Source organism: Artibeus jamaicensis, unplaced genomic scaffold (genome assembly GCF_021234435.1).
Source record: "Artibeus jamaicensis isolate MK-2021 breed Jamaican fruit bat unplaced genomic scaffold, CSHL_Jam_final contig_387, whole genome shotgun sequence".
NCBI lineage: Eukaryota > Metazoa > Chordata > Mammalia > Chiroptera > Phyllostomidae > Artibeus > Artibeus jamaicensis.
The window spans coordinates 23,809,736-23,828,976 of NW_026521812.1; the positions used below are offsets into that span (position 1 = coordinate 23,809,736).

Here is a 19,241-nt window from a genome sequence, read left to right on the forward strand (position 1 = left end):
AAGACCTTGTATTTCCAAAGGCTGGTTCAGGTTTCCAGCCAAGGGGGGAAGGAACATGAGGTATGACCTCACTCCTTTCTAAGGTCCACGGAAAGGACAGGAAGTGAAGTCCACTGGTACCTTACCATTTTCAGGATGCTGAGGAAGCTGGAGGAGGAACATCTCTTCTGTTTGCTCTCTTCAGAATAACCCCAATGTCAAACACATGTCCTTGTGTATGGCTAGAGGTTTCCAGATGGTGGAATGTCCACTTTTTAACTGTGGTGCACGACTGCCCACATCCAAGATCCTTTCTTTTGCTGCTTTGTAAAACTGAATGTCATGGTTGGAATTTTTTTTCTTTAGCTTCTTCCATTTCCTTGTATCCTCATGGGTGATTCTGCCCTCCAGGGAATATTTTGGCAGTATCCTAAAAACAAATCTGGTTGTCACAACTTGGAGAGGGTTACTGCTGGCATCCAGTGAATAAGAGGCGAGAGGTGTTGTTAAATATCCTACCACACACAGGACAGCCCCACCCCTCTTCCCACAGCAAAGAATTATCTGGTTCAAAATGTCCATAATGCCAAGGCTAAGGAGACTCTACTGTATTCTTTCTTTATGCTGCACATATTCGCAGACGTGCTCAAAATGACTGCAGTCAGTGGCAGAGGAAGGGCAGGATCACAGACAGTCCCTCTCCCTGCTCCTCTGAAAGTCACCAGCAATTCAGAAATCTCTTTAGTCAAAGAGACTCTAAGGAGTTATATATTTATCTGGAAGATTAAAGAACAAATGCCATTTTAACCTTCTGAAAACTGATTATCATTAGGTATAATGCAACCTTTTAACTGTAAGTATAAAGGAAAGTGATGATTATTTAAAATAAATGGAACCCAAAGTCCCATGAATAATCAAAAACTTGGTTAATAGAGTATGACCAGAGAATAATACACTTGGCTTCTGTGGAGAAATTAGAGTACATGCTGTGAATTGGTATTAAGGAAATTACATGAAAAGTTAGTCTTAAGGTGATTTTGAAGAAACGGCCTCAGGTGCACAATATATCACATTCAGCTTTTATCTCTCCTTGTGTTTTCATGACTTCTTTCACCTTGGATAACCCAGGAGCTCAGGCCTTGGAATGTCTTGGAATGGCAAAGTATCTCACTCTCCACATTTATTTTCATCTAGAGCAGATGTAAATTTTATTGCCAGGAGTTTGTTATCTCTTTCGAAGGAATTATTTTTGAACTTCAGTTTGCCTTACTTATGTTGTGGTCATGTGCTGTGCTTAAAATTTACGAGCATAATTCACTTTATCTAAAATGTACCCCTGAAGAATTATGCCTAAATTGAATGTTTGGCAATAAAATCAAGTTTCTATTTTTTTAAAGATTTTATTTATTTGTTCATTCGTTTATTTATTTATTTTTACACAGACGGGAAGGGAGAGAGAGAGAGGGAGAGAAACATCAATGTGTAGTTGCCTCTCACACGCCCCCTACTGGGGACCTGGCCAGAAACCTGGATTGGGAATCAACCAAGTGACCCTTTGGTTCCCAGGCCAGCACTCAATCCAGAGCCACACCAGCCAGGGCCAGATTTTTAAATCACAGGGAAATTTGCCATTCAAAGGGATTCTGAGGCTAAAACTTCTGCAGAGAAAAGCATCTTTTTTTTTTTTTTTTGCAAACCGAGTAATTAGTTTGCTCTTTTAAGTGCAATTTTTAATGTAGCCCAAGTCTGGTCCAGTATTATGCATGATACTAATTCAAAATATATCATGAATTGGAAAAAATTTTGAAAGTTGAAAGTTTTGCAAGCTATTTTTAAGTGTGTAAAACTATATATAGCAAGGGTTTTAACACTTGTTTGGAGTGATAAGAAAAAATGCTAGAAGTACTTGAAAAAAGAATAGGTAGCATTATGTAAATGATAACCACATTCACAGCAACAAGGAAAAAAATGGCTAGCAACTTGTTATTTTGAGAAACTGTAATCCTGTATGTAGAGCAAGGATTCAGAAACCAAATTGCTTGGGCTCACATCCCTGCCTAGTGTGGCATTAGGCAATTTTATGACTTGCCTGTGCCTCAGCCCCCTCATGAGAAACATGGAGAAAACTACTATTATCTATGTAATGGGGTTGTTTTGAGGATTAAGTGAACACAATCTATAATAAAGTATTAGGGTCAGAGGTACAGTTTTAAATACTGGATGGTGAGCATCATTCTAAAGAGGTGCCTCTCCTCACCCTTGTGGGAGGTATGGCTGCTTCAGCCTGAGTTACACACAGGGGTCGAACGGGCCTCAGTGAGGCCAGTGACTCCGGCAAGGACAGAGCACATTCCTTGGGAAAAAGAACCCTGTCGGCTGCGCCACGCCACCCAGGTTGGGAGCTGAGGGCACGAGAGCTGAGACCCCCGAATGAACTCTGTATTCCCACCTCCACCAAGCCACAGTTCCTGAAGCCCCGCAGCTGCACCGGCCGCGATCACGTCGGTCCAAGACCACTGCCTGGGGCCGGCGACGGATAGCTACGAGAGGCTTTCCAGAGAAGGTGACTGACACTCTTTCTTCTGGGCGGACCGGGGATAGCAAAAAAAGGCCCTTGTTCATGACACAAATATTTATATGTGCCCACTCCTTGCTGGGCGCTAGGAATGCACCAATGAATCGCACGCGGCTTAGACCCCAGGCGTTGGGGCAGCACCCAGTGCCCACGCAGAGACAGCTACCATTCTGGATGTTTGCTGTGCAGGACCAGGAGAAGTGGGAGGAGCTGAGGTTTTTACCCAACCTCGTCTTCCGGGATTCTCCTCCAGAGCCCCCGCCCACTCGAGGCTTTCACGGCTGTGCCGTAAAGTAGAGAGCAGTCCTGGCTCCAGAACAGCCCGCCTTAGTCTTTACGGCAGGCCGCATTCCCAGCCTCTAAGTATGGCGTTCCCCATTTAGGTGTTGGTCGTGGTTTCTAGCCCGCTGGCCCGTAGCAATGCTGAGCTAGGGCAGTAATCTGTTCAGACAGGGCTGCAGAAGGCTGCAGTTAAAGTTCGTGTCTGGTCACAGCTCCAGTAACCCACGAGCTTCTGAGGGTCAGGAGCTGCCACTTTAGTCCCTGCAAGTTCCTCCTCTGCCCCTAGTTTGTTTCCCCGTGCTACGTCCGGACACTGAAGTCCCTGACACTCCCAGACTCAAACTATGAGCCTTCCTCAACTACTGTTGCGCTCGCCCCGTTATCTCCGGGCCTCAGGTACCCCGTGTCACTTGTGGTCCCAGTTCCTCGGCACTTTCTCCTCGGTGGGCTCCTGGCGTGGTCAGTCCTCCAAGTCCCCGGCCTACTGGAACCAAGTGGTGTCAGAAGCGGAGAAAATCGTGGGCTATCCTACGTCCTTCATGAGCCTCCGCTGCCTGCTGAGCGACGAGCTCAGCAACATCGCTCTGCAGGTGCGGAAGCTGGTGGGAACTCAGCATCCTCTGCTTACCACAGTCAGGTGAGCTACTCCCTACCCGCCCGGCACAATCGCACCCATTCGAGACCTTTTTTCTGACGGACACCATTCCTGCCTCACTCAGATTCGCTTCTTGCTTACCTCTTCCTTTCCTCGGCCCTCTTAGACATTGGATATTGTCTTTTCTCTAGTCCAGTCACCTTAACATTCTTCTTCTCTTTGCTCAGTTGAGCGGATGAGTGGTTGTCTTTTGAGAAAACACGTGGACGCTTTTTGCGCTTTTGCTTAATGGAGGTGAAGATGCCTCAGTGATTTGTAGAGTAATTGAGTATGGATGTGGATTTGAGTCACTTGCTAGAAATGATCTTTCAAAGTGGGATGGATTCATTTTCAACTCCGCACTATTCAAAGCGTCACCTCCAGAAAGAATGGGGAGGGGGGAGGGAGAGGGTAGGATGAAGGTAGACAGTTCTTCTCAACGAAGGTCCCAGGTTCGAAGTAGGAATTTATCCAGTCAGTAGTCATTATCCTCTTGGGATTTTTATCGTTTTTGCTGGACTACTGTAAAACCTGTCACTAGGATTTTAAGGACCACAATTTTTGCTTCCACTGGAAAAAAAAACCACACAAAAAACCCTTGCTGTTTTATTTGTAAATACTTTCAAACATGCTGAAAAGTTGCAAGAATAAAAATAGTACAATGAACACTTTAATCAGATTCACCTATGATATGTATATTATATACACACAAATATTTATATGTATATGCAAAACATATATGCACACACATTTTTTCCCTGAAACGTTTGAGAGTATATTGCATACCTCATGGTGATTTGCCCCTAAATCGAGTGTCATTGAGTGTTTTTTTTAGCATTAGCATAGAAATATTACTGACATAATTACATTAATCAATGTAGGCACATTTAATGTTGATACCGTACTTTATTTAATCTACCACTGATATTCCAATTGTGTTAATTGACCTAATAATGCCCTTTATAAAAGCATTCTTTCCTTTTCTAGTACAGGATCCAGCCTAAGGTCAGATGTTGCATATAGTTGTCATGTCTCTTTAGTCTCCTTCAATCTTGAGGGACATTTCCACAGGTCTTCTTTGCTTTTATGACTAGAACAGTGGTTCTCTAATGGGGCAGTTTTGCCTGCTGGGGAACATTTGGCAGTGTGTGGAGATGTTGTCACATCTCGGGTATGCTACTGACATTGAGTGGATAGAGGCTGGGGTGCTGTTAAACACCCTATAATGCCCGGGACAGCCCCTAACAATGAAGAATTATGTGCCCCACAATGTCAATAGTACCAAGATGGAGAAACCCTGCACAAAATTATCTTTTTTTAATTTTTTTAATTAAACTTTTACTTTGAGGTAACTGTAGATTCACTTGCAGATGGAAATAATACTGAGATATCCAGTGTATCTTTTAACCAGTTTTTTCCCAGTGGTAACATCTTTATAACTATAGTACAATGTCACAAACAGAATATTGACATTGATACAGTTAAGATGCAGAGCATTTCATCACTATAAGGATCCCTCATATTACTCTTTCATGGTCACCTCCACTTCCCTTGCCCATCCCCTTGCTTTAATTTTTGAGACACCTGCAATTTGTTTCTTGCTGCAGAAGCAATAGGGGAGTGCTTTTATTTCTTGGCATCATTCCTGGTTAACAAGAATGTGTTCTTATGAGTGAGCTTCACTTGTACAATGTCAGGAATGTTAGTTCTCCAGAGATTATAGATGATAGACGCTCCACATACAGACACACTTACTTTAAAGCTCAATAATGGAATTAATGAGTTTATCACTCAGTTTGAGACCAATAACTTTACCAATCCTTTTGAAGCCGAATGCTCCCCAGTCCATCTCTCTGACCCCAAGTATACTAGATTTTGTGTTTATTTTCATTTTTAAAAAGGCATGAGTGTTTCCCTAAGTAATAACATGTTTATTTTCCCCCTTTTTGAAATTTATTTATATGGTAGTTTATTGCATATAGTCTGTTACAACTTGCTCTTTTAAATCATCATTGCTTCTGAGACTCATCCATATTGAGTTTAACTGTACTTCATTAGTTTTTCACTGGTGTATAAAATCCTATTTTGTGAATATGCCAGTCTACTTTCAGTCAGCTTTTGGTTGTTTGCATTTTTTTTGTATTGTGTGAATACAGAAATACTACAGTGAATATTCTTGCACCTGTCACCTGATGTACTAGCCCTGAGAGAATAGATACAGGAGTATATAGCTCTAGTGGGTGATAATAAATTGTGTTCTAGAGTGGTTGTACTGGTTTCACTCTCATGAGCAGTGTCTGAACTCAGGTTACTCCATGTTCTTCCAACACAAGAACCATGAGGTTTCTTAATTTTTGCTAATTAATAAATAGTGTGTGTGTGTGAGAGGGATGGGAATGGTGGTATTAGCAGGAGTTGTAATACTGTTGTACATTGCATTGCACTTATTGTAGTCTCTATAATAATAAGGCACTGAACTAAAAGGGGCACTAAAAGGAGCCTTTTTTTGTGTATATTCTGAGAGTTACAATTCATCTAATTAGTTGCCAGACTATCAGATAGGATCTTGGAGAAGATCCCTTCTGATACACAGAAACAGAAGCTACCAGAAACACACTAAATAAAAGCCTGTAAGACTAATGGCTTTGAAACTTTCCTGATTTTACCCTGTTCTGCATAACTACTTCTGTACTACAGTGAAAGAATGGAGAGGAACAAAATAAATGAGTTTCAGCAGAGCTGTAGTAACACCTATGATTTGCTTTATTATATAAGAAAAGAAAGCCAATCTGCATGTAGTTTTATTATTTATTTTGACAATATTCTGTGAATTATTTAAAGTCTACACCCACAAGTAGCTGATGAGCAAAAATCTTTTGGCAAGGTGTATACACACACACACACACACACACACACACACACAGGATGGGGCAAAATAGGTTTATACTTGTTCATATAAACCTATATGAACATATATGAAAATAACACAATAATTATAAATAATAATACAAAAATAAACTCTCCTGTACTCACAGCTGTAAACCTACTTTTGCCCCACTCTGTATCTGTATACACTATATACTGTGTGTGCATCTCTGTTTTAGTGAAGAAGCAGGCATTCGATCCATAGAGTAAGCAGATTGTAGCTATTGTAAATTATAGCTAGAAACATAGATTCGGCAGCTATATTACTTCACATTACTTCACTTTCCTTTTTGACATTTTGTCAGCAAAACATTGATAATTAGGGCGGAAGATGCTCTCAGCCTGTTAGCAAATGGGCACAAAGACCAAGACCCCTTATAGTCATTATCCTCTTGGGATTTTAGGTAGGGTGAAAAACCAGGTTTGGTAATTCTTTCACAATCCTGTTTCACATTTTGAGTTTCTACTATCCACACAGACATGTTAGGGATCTACATAGTATGGGTAGATCTACATAGTGTGTTAGGGATGAATCATATCCACTAGCCCTAAAATTTAGATGAATAATGACATTTTTGGCAAACATCAGGGAAAAATAATTAAATCACCACAATGCATTATCTACTACCTTCTTTTCTTTTATCTAAGCTATCTCATCAAAGAAAAGGGAAACGTGCCTGGAAGTGTACTCTGTAATAGTTTAGTACAGAAGTGAGATTAAATTTCAAATCACAATTTAGTAAGATCATGTGTTTATTACTGGAAACAATGTAGCATTTTTTACCCTTATTCTTACAGATTTTTTGGATCTTGCAGGCCTCAATTAGAAAAATAATCCTCAATAAGTTAATTCAATGTTTATTGAAGTTTACGGAGGAATATAAAGGAATATAAAACATGGTGTCTGTTAATGAGTAGACATTTTGTCGGATACCAATATACAGGGTGGGGCAAAAGTAGGTTTACAGTTGTGACTATGTGAGTTTATTCCTGTATTTTTATTTATTAATTATTATATTGTTTTCCATATGAACAACTGTAAACCTACTTTTGCCCCACTCTGTATTTACAAATACCTGACAGAAGTAAATGACTTATGGCTAATGAATAGTAGAGCTATATTAGCTATTACATTTGAAACGTTAAAGTGGCCTAGAGTAGTATAGAACCTTTCATGAAAAAATTGGGACATCATTGTGATGGAGAGGCAGAAATTACATGGCTGAAATTTTAGGGTGGTGGTGGCAGCATACTATATATTTTTCCTTCATGATTCTTTTTCTCCTTTTTTCCTCAGGCTGTCATCCCTCTATGAGGGATAGGGAGGACCTTAAAAGCAAGGATACTCAGTGAATAAAGCAAAATGAGCAGACTGAATAGAGCTAGAATAGCTAAAACAATGTTAAAGAAGAAGATGAGAGGAATCAATCTATCTAATATTAAGTTTTATATATAACATTATTGATCAAGACAGACCTGTCATACTCACAGAGGAATAGAAAAGACAGATCGATGAAACAGAATAGAAAACCCAGAACTTGGTCAATACAAATATACCCAAGGTTTTTGACAAAGGTGCGGAGGCAATTCAATGAAAGAGGAATAGTCTTTTCAACAAATTCATACAAAGAAATGTTACTTAACAATGAAAAGAAACGAACTGTTCACACAACAATTTAGGTGTATCTTAAAAAAAAATATGCTGATTGAAAAAACTCAGTCTCATTTCTCAAAAAATTAAAAATAGAATTGCCATATGATCCAACAGTTCTACTTTAGGGTATACATCCAAAAGAATTGAAAGTAGGCTCTTGTAGAGAGATTTGATCACCCATATTGGTAGCAGCATTATTCACAACAGCCAGGAGGTGGAAGCCACCCAGATGTCCATCAGTGCATCAATGGATGAACAAAATGTGCTATATACATATAATGGAAGATTAGCCAGGCTCAAAAAAGAAGGAAATTCCAGCATATGTTACAACATGAATGAATCTTGAAGATATTATGCTACATGAAATAAACCAGTCACAAAAAGACAAACACTGTATAATTCCATTTATAGAGGGTATTTAGGGTAGTCACATTCAGAGTGGTTGTCAGGGGCTGGAAGGAGAAGGAAATGGGGAGTCGTCGTTTAATAGGTGTAGAGTTTCAGTTGCTTAGGCAACTGAAAATGATCTAGTGATTGGCTGCATGACATTGTGAATATATTTAAAACTGCAGTTAAAAATGGTTAAGGTGGTAAATTTCACATGTATTTTACCATAATTCAAGAAAAAGTCAATCTCAAAAGTTTGTATACTGTATGATCCCATTTACACAACATTCTGAAAGTGACAGAACTATAGAAATGAAGAACAGATGAGCAGTTGTGATAGTCAGGGATAGTGTGGGAAGCAGGGGGAATGTAAATACACACATGTATTTTGTGGTGATGGAACAGTTTGGTATCTTGATTGCGATAGCAGTTACATGAGTCTGTACATGGGATAAAAGTTGTGTAGAACTGTATACACCTACACACACAAATAGATGCAGTTTACCAAGATGCAGAAAATGGAATAAGCTCTGTAGTTCTGTTAACACTAATATACCAATGTTGATTCTTTTGGTTGTTATATTGTCTTGTATTGCAGCTATATGTTGGTAGAAGCTGGATGAAGGATACATAGGACTCTTTATACTATTTTTGCAACTTTTCTGTGAGTCTATAATTATTTCATTATTTTGGAAAGCTAAAAAAATCACTTTGAATAGAGAGAAAAAATGAATGAATGAACGAACGACCAATAAGTAAGCTTGGCAGACAGAAGACTTATATGTTCTGGTTCCTTCTCTGTCAGTAGAGAACAGTGTGACCTAGGAAGTTATTCCACCTCTCTGGGCTTTAGTTGCCTAAGCAGTAAAGTAAGGAGTTTGACTAGATGATTTCCAAAGGTGTTGCCAATTCCAGACTAGTGTACAAATTAGTCTCGTAATTGAATATGGCAAGTAAGAAAGCCATCATCACTTCTCAAGGAGGAAGTGAGCAGATTGAATGCAATATGGTGATACAAAACTATAGTCCTTTTCCTACTATTTAAAAATCCTAAAACCTCAGAAGACAATGTTCTTTCAGACTGATGGACATTATGTCTTTCAGACACATAAACCTGACCTGAACTGATGAGATTATTTATAGTCTTTCTTTATCCCACTTAAATTGAATATTCTTGTATTTTGCTGCAGAAATATTAATATGTTTGATTGCAGAGTGCTGCCTCATATCCTGCCGGAATGCTGGGTAAATTGCACCTTCCTAAAATAAAAAAAATTGTACATTTGGAGAGACATTTGGTTTCCGGGACTTTGGGTGAGGGGCTGTGAGCCTTCTCCGGCAGGACCACCATGTGTGTAGGACGCAGTAGAAGCCCAGCTTTGCGATGTAAATTGGTGGTGTGGGAGAAGCTGAAGGTGCTAACGGTGCATCAGCTCCCCACTTCTTCTGGTACAGCTTGTACCCTGTGGTTCATTACTGTCTTGCTAATTAAATGTACTTGTGCAAAATATATATTTTTATTTCTAGTCACCTAAATTTCCATATAAATCAGTATTTTTAGCTTTTATAAATTTATTTCATATAAATTTACTGTCAAGAATTAATACTTTTAATCATATGGAGAACACTGAATTGTTTTGAAGGCGATGATTCATACTTTTCATATAGACTTGATTAAACTTTTGTTGCCTAAACTGCTGATTTTATTAAGCTGTGCGGCTTTCTTTGTTTTAATTGATTACTCTGGACAGAGTTGGCTCTTTGGATTAAAATTTTATTTAAATACTTTTTACTTTTGCCTTCCAAACACTGATCTATATATTTCAGATTTAGATACATGGGATTAATTTAGTACATGTTCACTGGGGACAAATGAAGACACTTAGTCTCTCTCTTAGAGGGTATTAATTCCTTGGCAGAAACTTCTTGTTCCTGACTGAGTTCATTACAGTTACTTGGCTACCTAAACAACCTTATTATTCTTTTCTGCATGGTAAAATTCTTCAGGGCTCTTTGAATTTATTATTAGAAGTTTAATTTTAGTCTCTTCCATGTTTATGAAAGACCCTTTCTAGATTCAGTTCTGTAATTACTGATGGAAAACCTACATTACTTATGCAGGACTTTTTCTTGGATGACTAGGAGAAAATTATAAATTTTAATTCATTCCACAAATATTTGAGGTACTCTGGGCACGGGATGTACAAACAAGAGTAAGATAGTTGCTGTTCTTTAGGAATTCATGAGAGACAGTACAGTGAGCATGAGTCTGAAATCAGACTGTTTAGACTCATACCCTGGTTGCAGCACTACGGAGCTCTGTGATCTCAGGCAGTTTACTTAACCTCTCTGTGCATTAGTTTCCTCTCTTGTAAAATGAGAATGATAGTACCTATATCTTAGAGATTTATGAAGATTAAATGGGAAAATAAAGGTAACGTGCTTAGACTAGTACCTGACACATAGAAAGTATCCAGAGGTTAGTAATTATTATTATTATTATTATTATTATTATTATTCATTTTAGTGGGGAGGCATGCAAATAGAGTACCTTGAGATAAATATTGTAATGTGTGTGAACAATATGCTATAGAAACAGAGAGGGAGAAAAAATCTCTCTTTAGAGAAAATTGAAGACTTTCAAAGGTGAGGTGACATAAGAGTTGGGTCGTGTTGGGTGAGAAGGAAATGACCCAGGCAGGGGAAAAGATTAAGACATAAGGAATTGCTTCGCAAAGTATAGGGAAGTAGCCATTTGGTCTGGGCTGAGCATGGGATGGGATGAGGTAAAAAGGATAGGCTGGGAGTGTCTTCTGCCCAGATACGGTAACTAATGCTAGACTTGCCTTCCACTGTAAACAAATAGAAAGCTGGATGAACAATATGAAACAGCTATAGTCTTGGAGTACAGGCAGCACAGGATTGCGATTCCTGTAGGTGGGAAGATAAATGAGGTGAGAACTGTGATCACTCTGACATTCTGCTGAGAGGTGCTTCTCATGTAACAGTACAGAGAGAGGAGAGTCAAGCCGAGGATGGTGGTACTGCTGAGTTGAGGAGAGAGATCATATTTTGGAGAAGTTGAGGCAGCTGGAAATTGTGGGGCAGAGTACAGTAGAGGAGGTAGTATGCAGAGAAAGGCTCCAGATATCTAAGGTGCCCACTTGAGTCTGTTGTTGAAAACTAGCATATGCATAGGATGAAACTCCGTAAGGCTGGAGAACTTTATATGAGGTGTGCAATTCTCAGAGCTCCTACAGAATTAGGAGACATTCTAGCTCTGACTGGATAGTATAGAAAGAACTACTGAACTGGGCACTCTAGAGACTCCAGAAAAGTTCTACCTTAGTAATGGGGGTAAATCAGTACTTTTAGGTAAATTCTAAAAGTATATCATCTTCTAGAACCTCCCTGACAAAGCTAAACAGCAAGTCTCTGAAGGATTAAGCTGACCCAGAAATAATTGAACTGCCAGGCATAGCATTTCAAAACTCTTTAAAGGAAGACTACAAAATCCAGACACTCAACAATAGAATATCACAATACCTAACATTCAATTAAAAAATTGCAGTACATTTCAAGAAGCAGAAAAATATGATCCATACACAGGAGAAAAATCAATTAGTAGAAACATCCATTAGAGACAGAGAAGATGTAATTAACAGACAAGGATTTATTATAATTATGTGCAAGTATTTAAAGGAAAAGATGAATGATGAAAAAAGTTGATTTTTGTGAGTCACAGAGATGGAGGTCCAGGCTCATCTGCTCACCGTTCGCCCAGCAGCTGTTCGTGCCCTCACTGGAAAGGGGCTGTGCTCACTGTTAGGGGACAGGGGATGCTGAACTCCACCCCGCCCCTCATCAGGATTCACGTTCAAATAAGGGAGACAGATGTGTAGAACAGGAAGTGCAATAAATGTCACCCGTGTTAGGCTAAGACTGTACACAAAACGGAGACATGTAGAATAGAGGGGTCCAGTGGGCAGGGGGCTGATGAGTCTGGAAAGTCTTGATGAGGTGACTTCAGTTGAATGTTGAACATTGACTAGATGTAACTTGGGGCAGTGGCAGTGGAAATGAAGTGGAAATAAGGGAATTCAAGGGACATATTCAAGCCAAAAAGACTGGGTAATTTTGAGTAAAAGCACATACTTGAAAAAACCTGAGTAATTGAATGCTGTATTGAGATAGTGTTAACCAATAGAGGGCACACAGAAACGTGTCTGAGTGCCAAGAGTAAGGAAAAATGCTGTAGATTTGTTGAACTTACAGTGTTTGTAGCATGTGAAGATGTCCAAAAAGCAGTTAGGAATGGGTCAAGTGCTCCAAGGTAGGTAGACACAGGAGCGAGTGTTGGAAGGTGAGAATTAAAGCCATTTGTGGGGGTGCTTTGTAATCTCTTAGGGATGGGGTATAGAATTATATCAGTTATTTGGTGGCAAGCGAAGACATTGACTTTGGATTACTTAAGCAAAAATAAGAAATTTATTGGAAGGAAATAAGTAGATCACAGTTCTGAAGGGGGAATTTAAAAATCAGGCCTTAGGAAGAATGGGAACTGGGGAAGCTCTAATGGGTGTCAGGATCAGGGATTCACAGACAGTTCCAGTACCATAGAGCAGTGTTGTCAGGAAGTTTTGGCTTTGGCTGTGTTTACTTCTTACATGGCTCCTTAAGGCTCAGATCCCTGCAGGAGAGGGTCTATTGGGCATTTCTCTTGTTTGTACCTAATGTAGATCAGTTCCTTTACTGGCAAATGGTGTAGTATGATTGGTTGTGCCTGAGTGATCAGCTACTTCTTTGGCTCTTTGGGGGGTAAACTACTGTCTTTTAGGCCTTACAGAATAAAGGAAAGGAATATTCTTAAAGGAAAAGTGGTGAAATATTTTTATGAGACAAAACGGAAAAGGATTCTGAGCAGGATACCCCTTGCTTCAATTTACTGCCGCCCCGTCCCCACTTTCTTAGTGAACAGACATTTTAAAAGATGCCCCCATCTAACATAATGCGACTTATCATTTATACTAAAAACATGAACATTCTTCAAAGAGGTAAATCATTTTATTGTCAAGTCTAGGACTTGAGTGATGTTTGATCTCTTTTTAATTTTATAAAATATTTTATTCATGTTTAAACAGAGGGGAAGGGAAGGAGATAGAGAGGGAGAGAAACATTGACTGGTTGCCTCTCATAAGTGCCCCAACCAGGTGCCAAACCCACAACCCAGGCATGTGCCCTGACCGGGAACTGAACCAGTGATCTTTCACTTTGTCAGAAAACACCCAACTCACTGAGCCACACCAGTCAGGGTTGTATCTCGTTTTTATATTCTTCAACCTGTGGGCTAAGTGGTAAAATTTCTCACTATCATTATACCTGTTATAGGTACAGGAAATGACATCAAGGAAGAGGAAACACCAAAAATTATTGACACACCACGGTAGAGACTGCTGGTTGCCTTTCTCAAGGCATGCTCATTTTCCACCTTGAAAAAGAAGTGTGGCTCTGTGGCTAATTTCTGGCCAAAAAGATGTTGGTGGAAGTATATAGAATTTCTGGAAAGTCTCCTAAAGGGGTGAGGCCTCCCCTTCTTTGTTCCTTCTTTTAATCTGCTGCTTTGAATGCTGATGCTCTGTCTGGAGCTCTAGAATCAATTTTTGTCCATGAAGCTGAGTGCCACAATCTATGAATGGTAGAGGGGAGAGGAGGAAGGAACATAGTATCTTTGTGGAGTTTCCACAGCGTTAGATTATCCCATCTCCAGGTTTCTTTTACATGAAAAAGAAGCACACTTCTTATTGCTTAAACTGTTAGAGTTTTATGTTGTAATTGGTAGTACCTGATCCTAGCTAATGTATGCACCTAATAAGGAATATGGGTAATTTCTGCAACCTCAAGCTTCCATTTCAGAGGCCCAATTATTATGTCTCTTGGTGGAAGTATGCTTTCCTTGGGCACAGACACTTTTAACAGTTCCTAGTCTCAGAGGCAGGAAACAAAATTTGAGAAGTCATCAGTTGTAGTTGTGAGAAGTATTACATCCAGTACCCAGTTGAGAGAGGGCTGCACCAACGGATACACTGTGTTTCTCAGCAGTTTCCAACTTGGTAGCGCACAGTTGGACCCTTGTCTGTGTTGTCATAGACTGTTGCACCACTGTGTGCACCTGGCTGCTTCTGCAAGATGGGAAGGGTGCATGGGTAGCATTAGAGAAGGCCTTGGTCAGATGACTTTTGCTGGGAAGTGATTTAATTCATCAGAGGCACTGTCGAGTAAGATCTCATGTTAGCACATCTGCAAGTCCACAGGTCACAGTGTTGGCAGAAGCATGACAAGAAATCATTTCCAAATATTGAGTAAATATCTCTTCTGAAGAGTTTAAATTGCTTACCTCTCCAGAATGAAAAATGTTGCTGGGTTCATTCTTTATGAGGTAAATGGTTTGTCTAAAGGAGTATATCATATTGGGATGCTTAGCAGTGATAGCCATCAGGTTAGCCTTGCCATTGAGGAAATCCCTGCCATTGAGCACAGGCATAGGTGGCGTTACCTGCCACCACTACCACCTTGTCAAGTGCTGAGGTGAAATGATAGTCAACCTGTGCATCTGCTCATTAAGATCTTCTCAATTGTGGTAGTTGTTGAGAAGTCATGTAGAATGCAGATATTTTCAGATGCTGGTCCCATTCCCAAACATTTATCCAAATATCCCTTCCCTAAACCAATCCTCAAGAGGCTTAGGTATTTTCCTTTTATTGGCTAATGATGACCTGGGTGAATGGCCTGAGGTCCACTTGGGGTGGGGGTGGGGGACCCTTAAATGAGGGATTTGGCCTCCTCTTCATTCCAGAACTGTGGGTCTTGGATTTGGGTTAGAGGCTACAACTATCTACTGTAGTGTCTCAGATAGGTCTCTGTTTACTAGACCTGTACTTGTTTGGTTTTGGTCATTTAAATCAAAACATATCTTTGTGGGATGCCTGTTGATGTGAATTCTTAGGTCTGATTAAGTACAGACAGGGATTTCTGCCCGACACAACAAAGCCCGATATCCACCATATTCCCATACCCGCCTGCTGCCCATCTTAGAATCACCATGCCCACTTTGCTTCTGGCAGGCAACTGCTGCCGCCTGGGTCTGGTCTCCCCGGGCCCTCCCCTCACTTTCTGAGTCCAGGGAGTCCCTCTCCGTTGTAGTCCCTCCCACCAGAATCCTTAGCCCTAGAGGCACTAACATGATTAGTAATGATTGTGGTATACCCTTACCAATCTGTTTCTTGTGTCAGGAGTGAGGAGAGAATCTTCTGGGACCTGTTGGGAGACCTGCTAAGGGCAGTATGTTATATGAATAAAAGTTTTATATAGTTTGGGTAGAGAAAAGTGGTGAGAGAATAGCATTTTCACCATGAGCTTCTCTACTCCTGAGAACTTACCCAGACTGCCTGAATTCATGTGTTGGGAATTGCAGTTTAGTTTCAGTCACGTACCATCATCTGTCGTAGTAAATTAATGCCAGTTCGAGTGAATTTTATATTCAATTTGTAATTTTATTTGTTTTATTTGTATAAGAACTATAACCATACAATATCTTTTATATTCATACATATTGAAATAAAAATCATATAAGGTAATACTGGATGACTGAATTTTTACCCCTTAAAAGTGTTCCATATATTACTCATTGTTGAAGAATACTGATCAGTCCTCTTAATTCTTGGCCCAGTTAATAAGGATAGCTGGGTTTTTAAGTGCTACAGTACTTAATTCTTTCTGCTTAGATTCCAACAAATTAGGATTCAGATACCCACATCTCTCTTCTCATATTGCTCATCACTACTGTATTTCCAGCTGCTTTTCATTGATACTGCGTTCCAGCAATTTCAACCTTTGTCATCTTATGGCATACATAAACTAATTACTAAATTTTGCAGCACACCAAAAAATGTATATTTTTGCTGACCTGACTAAAAAAAGGTATAATTTTGATTGAATTCCAAAACAGTAACAGTAATTACCTACCCCTCTTTGCTCCAAAGTGACTTTTTTAAAAAAATCAAGCTACCTATACTTGTATATAAAGATTTTTGGTACCAAGAATTAACCAATCAATTACAACCTTATTATGTGATGTGACCAATAAGATGCAATTCTATTATATGACCTATATATTTGTAATTCAAGACAGGGCATTCATACCAGACAGCTATTGTGTTGGCTGTTGTCATTTTTAAATTTGACAATAAGGGCACATAAGTCAGTGCCCCTGACTAAATAGTCTGGCATTGCATATTTTAAGAATTCTTGTGGCACACCAGTTGAAAGTTGCCACTATATTCTATAATTGTCCCTTCTTTATTCTTCTATAGGATTCAGAATTTTCTCTTGTGTGTGTGTGTGTATGTGTGTTTTAAATACCTTCTAGGCCCTTTAGTTAACAAAAACTATTCATCTTTGCTTGTGGTTTAAAAGAGTTTAATGAATGTTTTTCCAAAAATAGCTAGCAACTCTAGAGTAGGTTTTAAAAATGGGTTCTAGATGTTAGTCATTCGGATAGCTGCTTTTGATGTAATACTTACCTAAAGTTTGGATACAGACCTTTACTGTATGGAGTGTGGCGGGTTTGCTCTTCTTCATGTGACTCACCAGAGGCTTCTCCGAGCCTCTGGGTTTTTCTCTGTTTTCATGCACTGAAACTTCCTATAACAGATATTTTTAAATAGCCTTGAAATTATCATTCTTTTCAAATCTTCTTAGAAGGCTATTTCATCTCTCCAAAGATTCTTTTTTAACAAACTAAATTGGTTTTATTTTCAGAATTGTGAGGCTAGATATAGGTCTAAGGAATAGTGTATCATACTCTTAAAACTTAGTAGTGTTTTGAATTTTTAAAAATTAATAATTGGTGTGACCATATTCTTTATAGTGTTCAATAATTATAGGGCTTTGGGACAGGTGCTTTCTGTAACTTAAATGATTGATGAAATTTATTTTATCCTCAGAATGAAACAACTTCAGGAATCTTCTACTTTTTCAACATTTATCTGAGTTTAGGCTGTTTTATTTTGTTCTGTAGTTAAAGGAATGTCATTTATTTTCACAGGTCTAATGTTATAGTATATACAAAACATGTTTTAAAAACACCTTTATGTGGAGTGATTATTTTTAAGTATTTTTTCTCACATACTTTTTGTTATGCAGTATCCATGATTAAAAACAAGTGTGAACATATAACGATAGAGTATGCATGGTACAATTATTAGTATATAAAAAGGAGCTTAAGAAATGAACATCTAGAAGTTAGTGCTGGCCCCAGCATTTAATCTAACTTCAAAAATACTTATGAATATACCTGGTTAACTTAGGGAAAAAACTGAGGTGAAATAATTTCCATCCTAGGTGATTTTTTACTATTTTATAGGCTGAGTTAAAAAAAATGTCTTTGACGTTGAATGTATGTTAGAATAGTGGGTTCATTTGTTAAATGATCAAGGTAATGTCTCTTGCCCTATAAAAGATAATACTAGGAGCTTGATGATTTAATTTTCCCCCAAGTTATATTGAGCTTCTGACTCATCTATGTGTCAGTTTTCCAGTGAAATTCTTCTTTTAAATTCATGGTAGGTATTATCCTGCCACCTGTTTGTTACTCCTCCCACTTTCATTAGGAGTTTGTTGGGAAATGCAGACCGATTTTAATTTTAACTTGGAATTCCAGCTAATTTTAGTTTAACTTAATTACACAATAGTCTATAAAGACCACTGCAATACAGGGAGGCAGTAGTGGATGAGGCTGTAGATAAGAGCATGGGCTTGAGCCTTCCATTACCTGGATTTGAATGCTGACGCTTTCATTTCCTAGCTATGTGAACTACAGAATTCCTTCAGCCCTGTTACTTCAGCTATAAAACAGTGTAAATTGTTATTAGTTCTGTATCTCAGGATTGCAATGAGGATTACATGAAACAACACACTGTAAAATGTTTAGCTTAAGTGCTCAATAAACATAGCTGCTGTTACTAGCTGTTATTTGTGCCAGTAATTATTTCTCTGTGATCTTCACTTAGTCCTTTTCTTAAAAAATTTGCCTAAGTTTCCTTGGAGGATAGTTTTAAGAGCTCACAGAAATATTCCAGATGAAAATGATTTGAAAGGTATGCTGCACAGTACAAATGTAAGTGGAAGTGTAGTATTATGACTATTACCATTAGAAATAGTAGCTATTGAAGCTATGTGCTACAGTGGAAAGAACACAGTTTGGGAAGCAGTCTGACATCCTCCTATCTGGCTCCTCATGTCATTTACTAGCTTCTGTTTGGGCAAGTTAGCTACTCAGGGCTTCAGTTTTCTTAGTGAAAGTAGGAATAATAATATCTATCTTGTGGGATAATACTGATCTTATTATGAGGCTTGAATGAAAGTACTAGGCGACAATATAGTTTTCTTTCCCCCTTCAAACTGGAGAATGGGAAATGTCTTTGGCAAAAACAAGCATCATTCCTTTTTTTTTTAGTATATTTTATTGATTATGTTGTTACAATTGTCCCACTTGTTGTCCCTTTGCCCCCCTTTGCCTAATACTCCCCTTCCCTCCAGCAATCCCCCCATTAGTTTTTGTCCGTGGGTTGTGCATATAAGTTCTTTGGCTTCTCCATCTCCTATACTATTCCTAACATCCCCATTTATTTTGTATCTACCAATTATGGTTTTTAATCCCTGTACTTCCCCCCCCCCCATTGTTTCCCTTCCTACTCCCTGCTGATAACCCTCCAACGATCTCTATACCTATGATTCTGTTCCTGTTC

The 19,241-nt window shown here is 38.9% G+C and overlaps 1 protein-coding gene across 3 annotated transcripts in view; it reads left to right on the forward strand.

Annotated features, from left to right (window-relative positions):
- Positions 1-2,902: 2,902 nt before the first annotated feature.
- PDSS2 (decaprenyl diphosphate synthase subunit 2) overlaps positions 2,903-19,241 on the forward strand; it is a 229,263-nt gene continuing 212,924 nt past the window's right edge. For all 3 annotated transcript variants that reach the window (XM_053664879.1, XM_037159022.2, XM_053664880.1), the window contains exon 1: positions 2,903-3,473. In XM_053664879.1, coding sequence (XP_053520854.1) covers positions 3,181-3,473 — 293 coding nt within the window. In that variant the 5' untranslated portion in view covers positions 2,903-3,180. The remainder of the gene's footprint in view (positions 3,474-19,241) is intronic.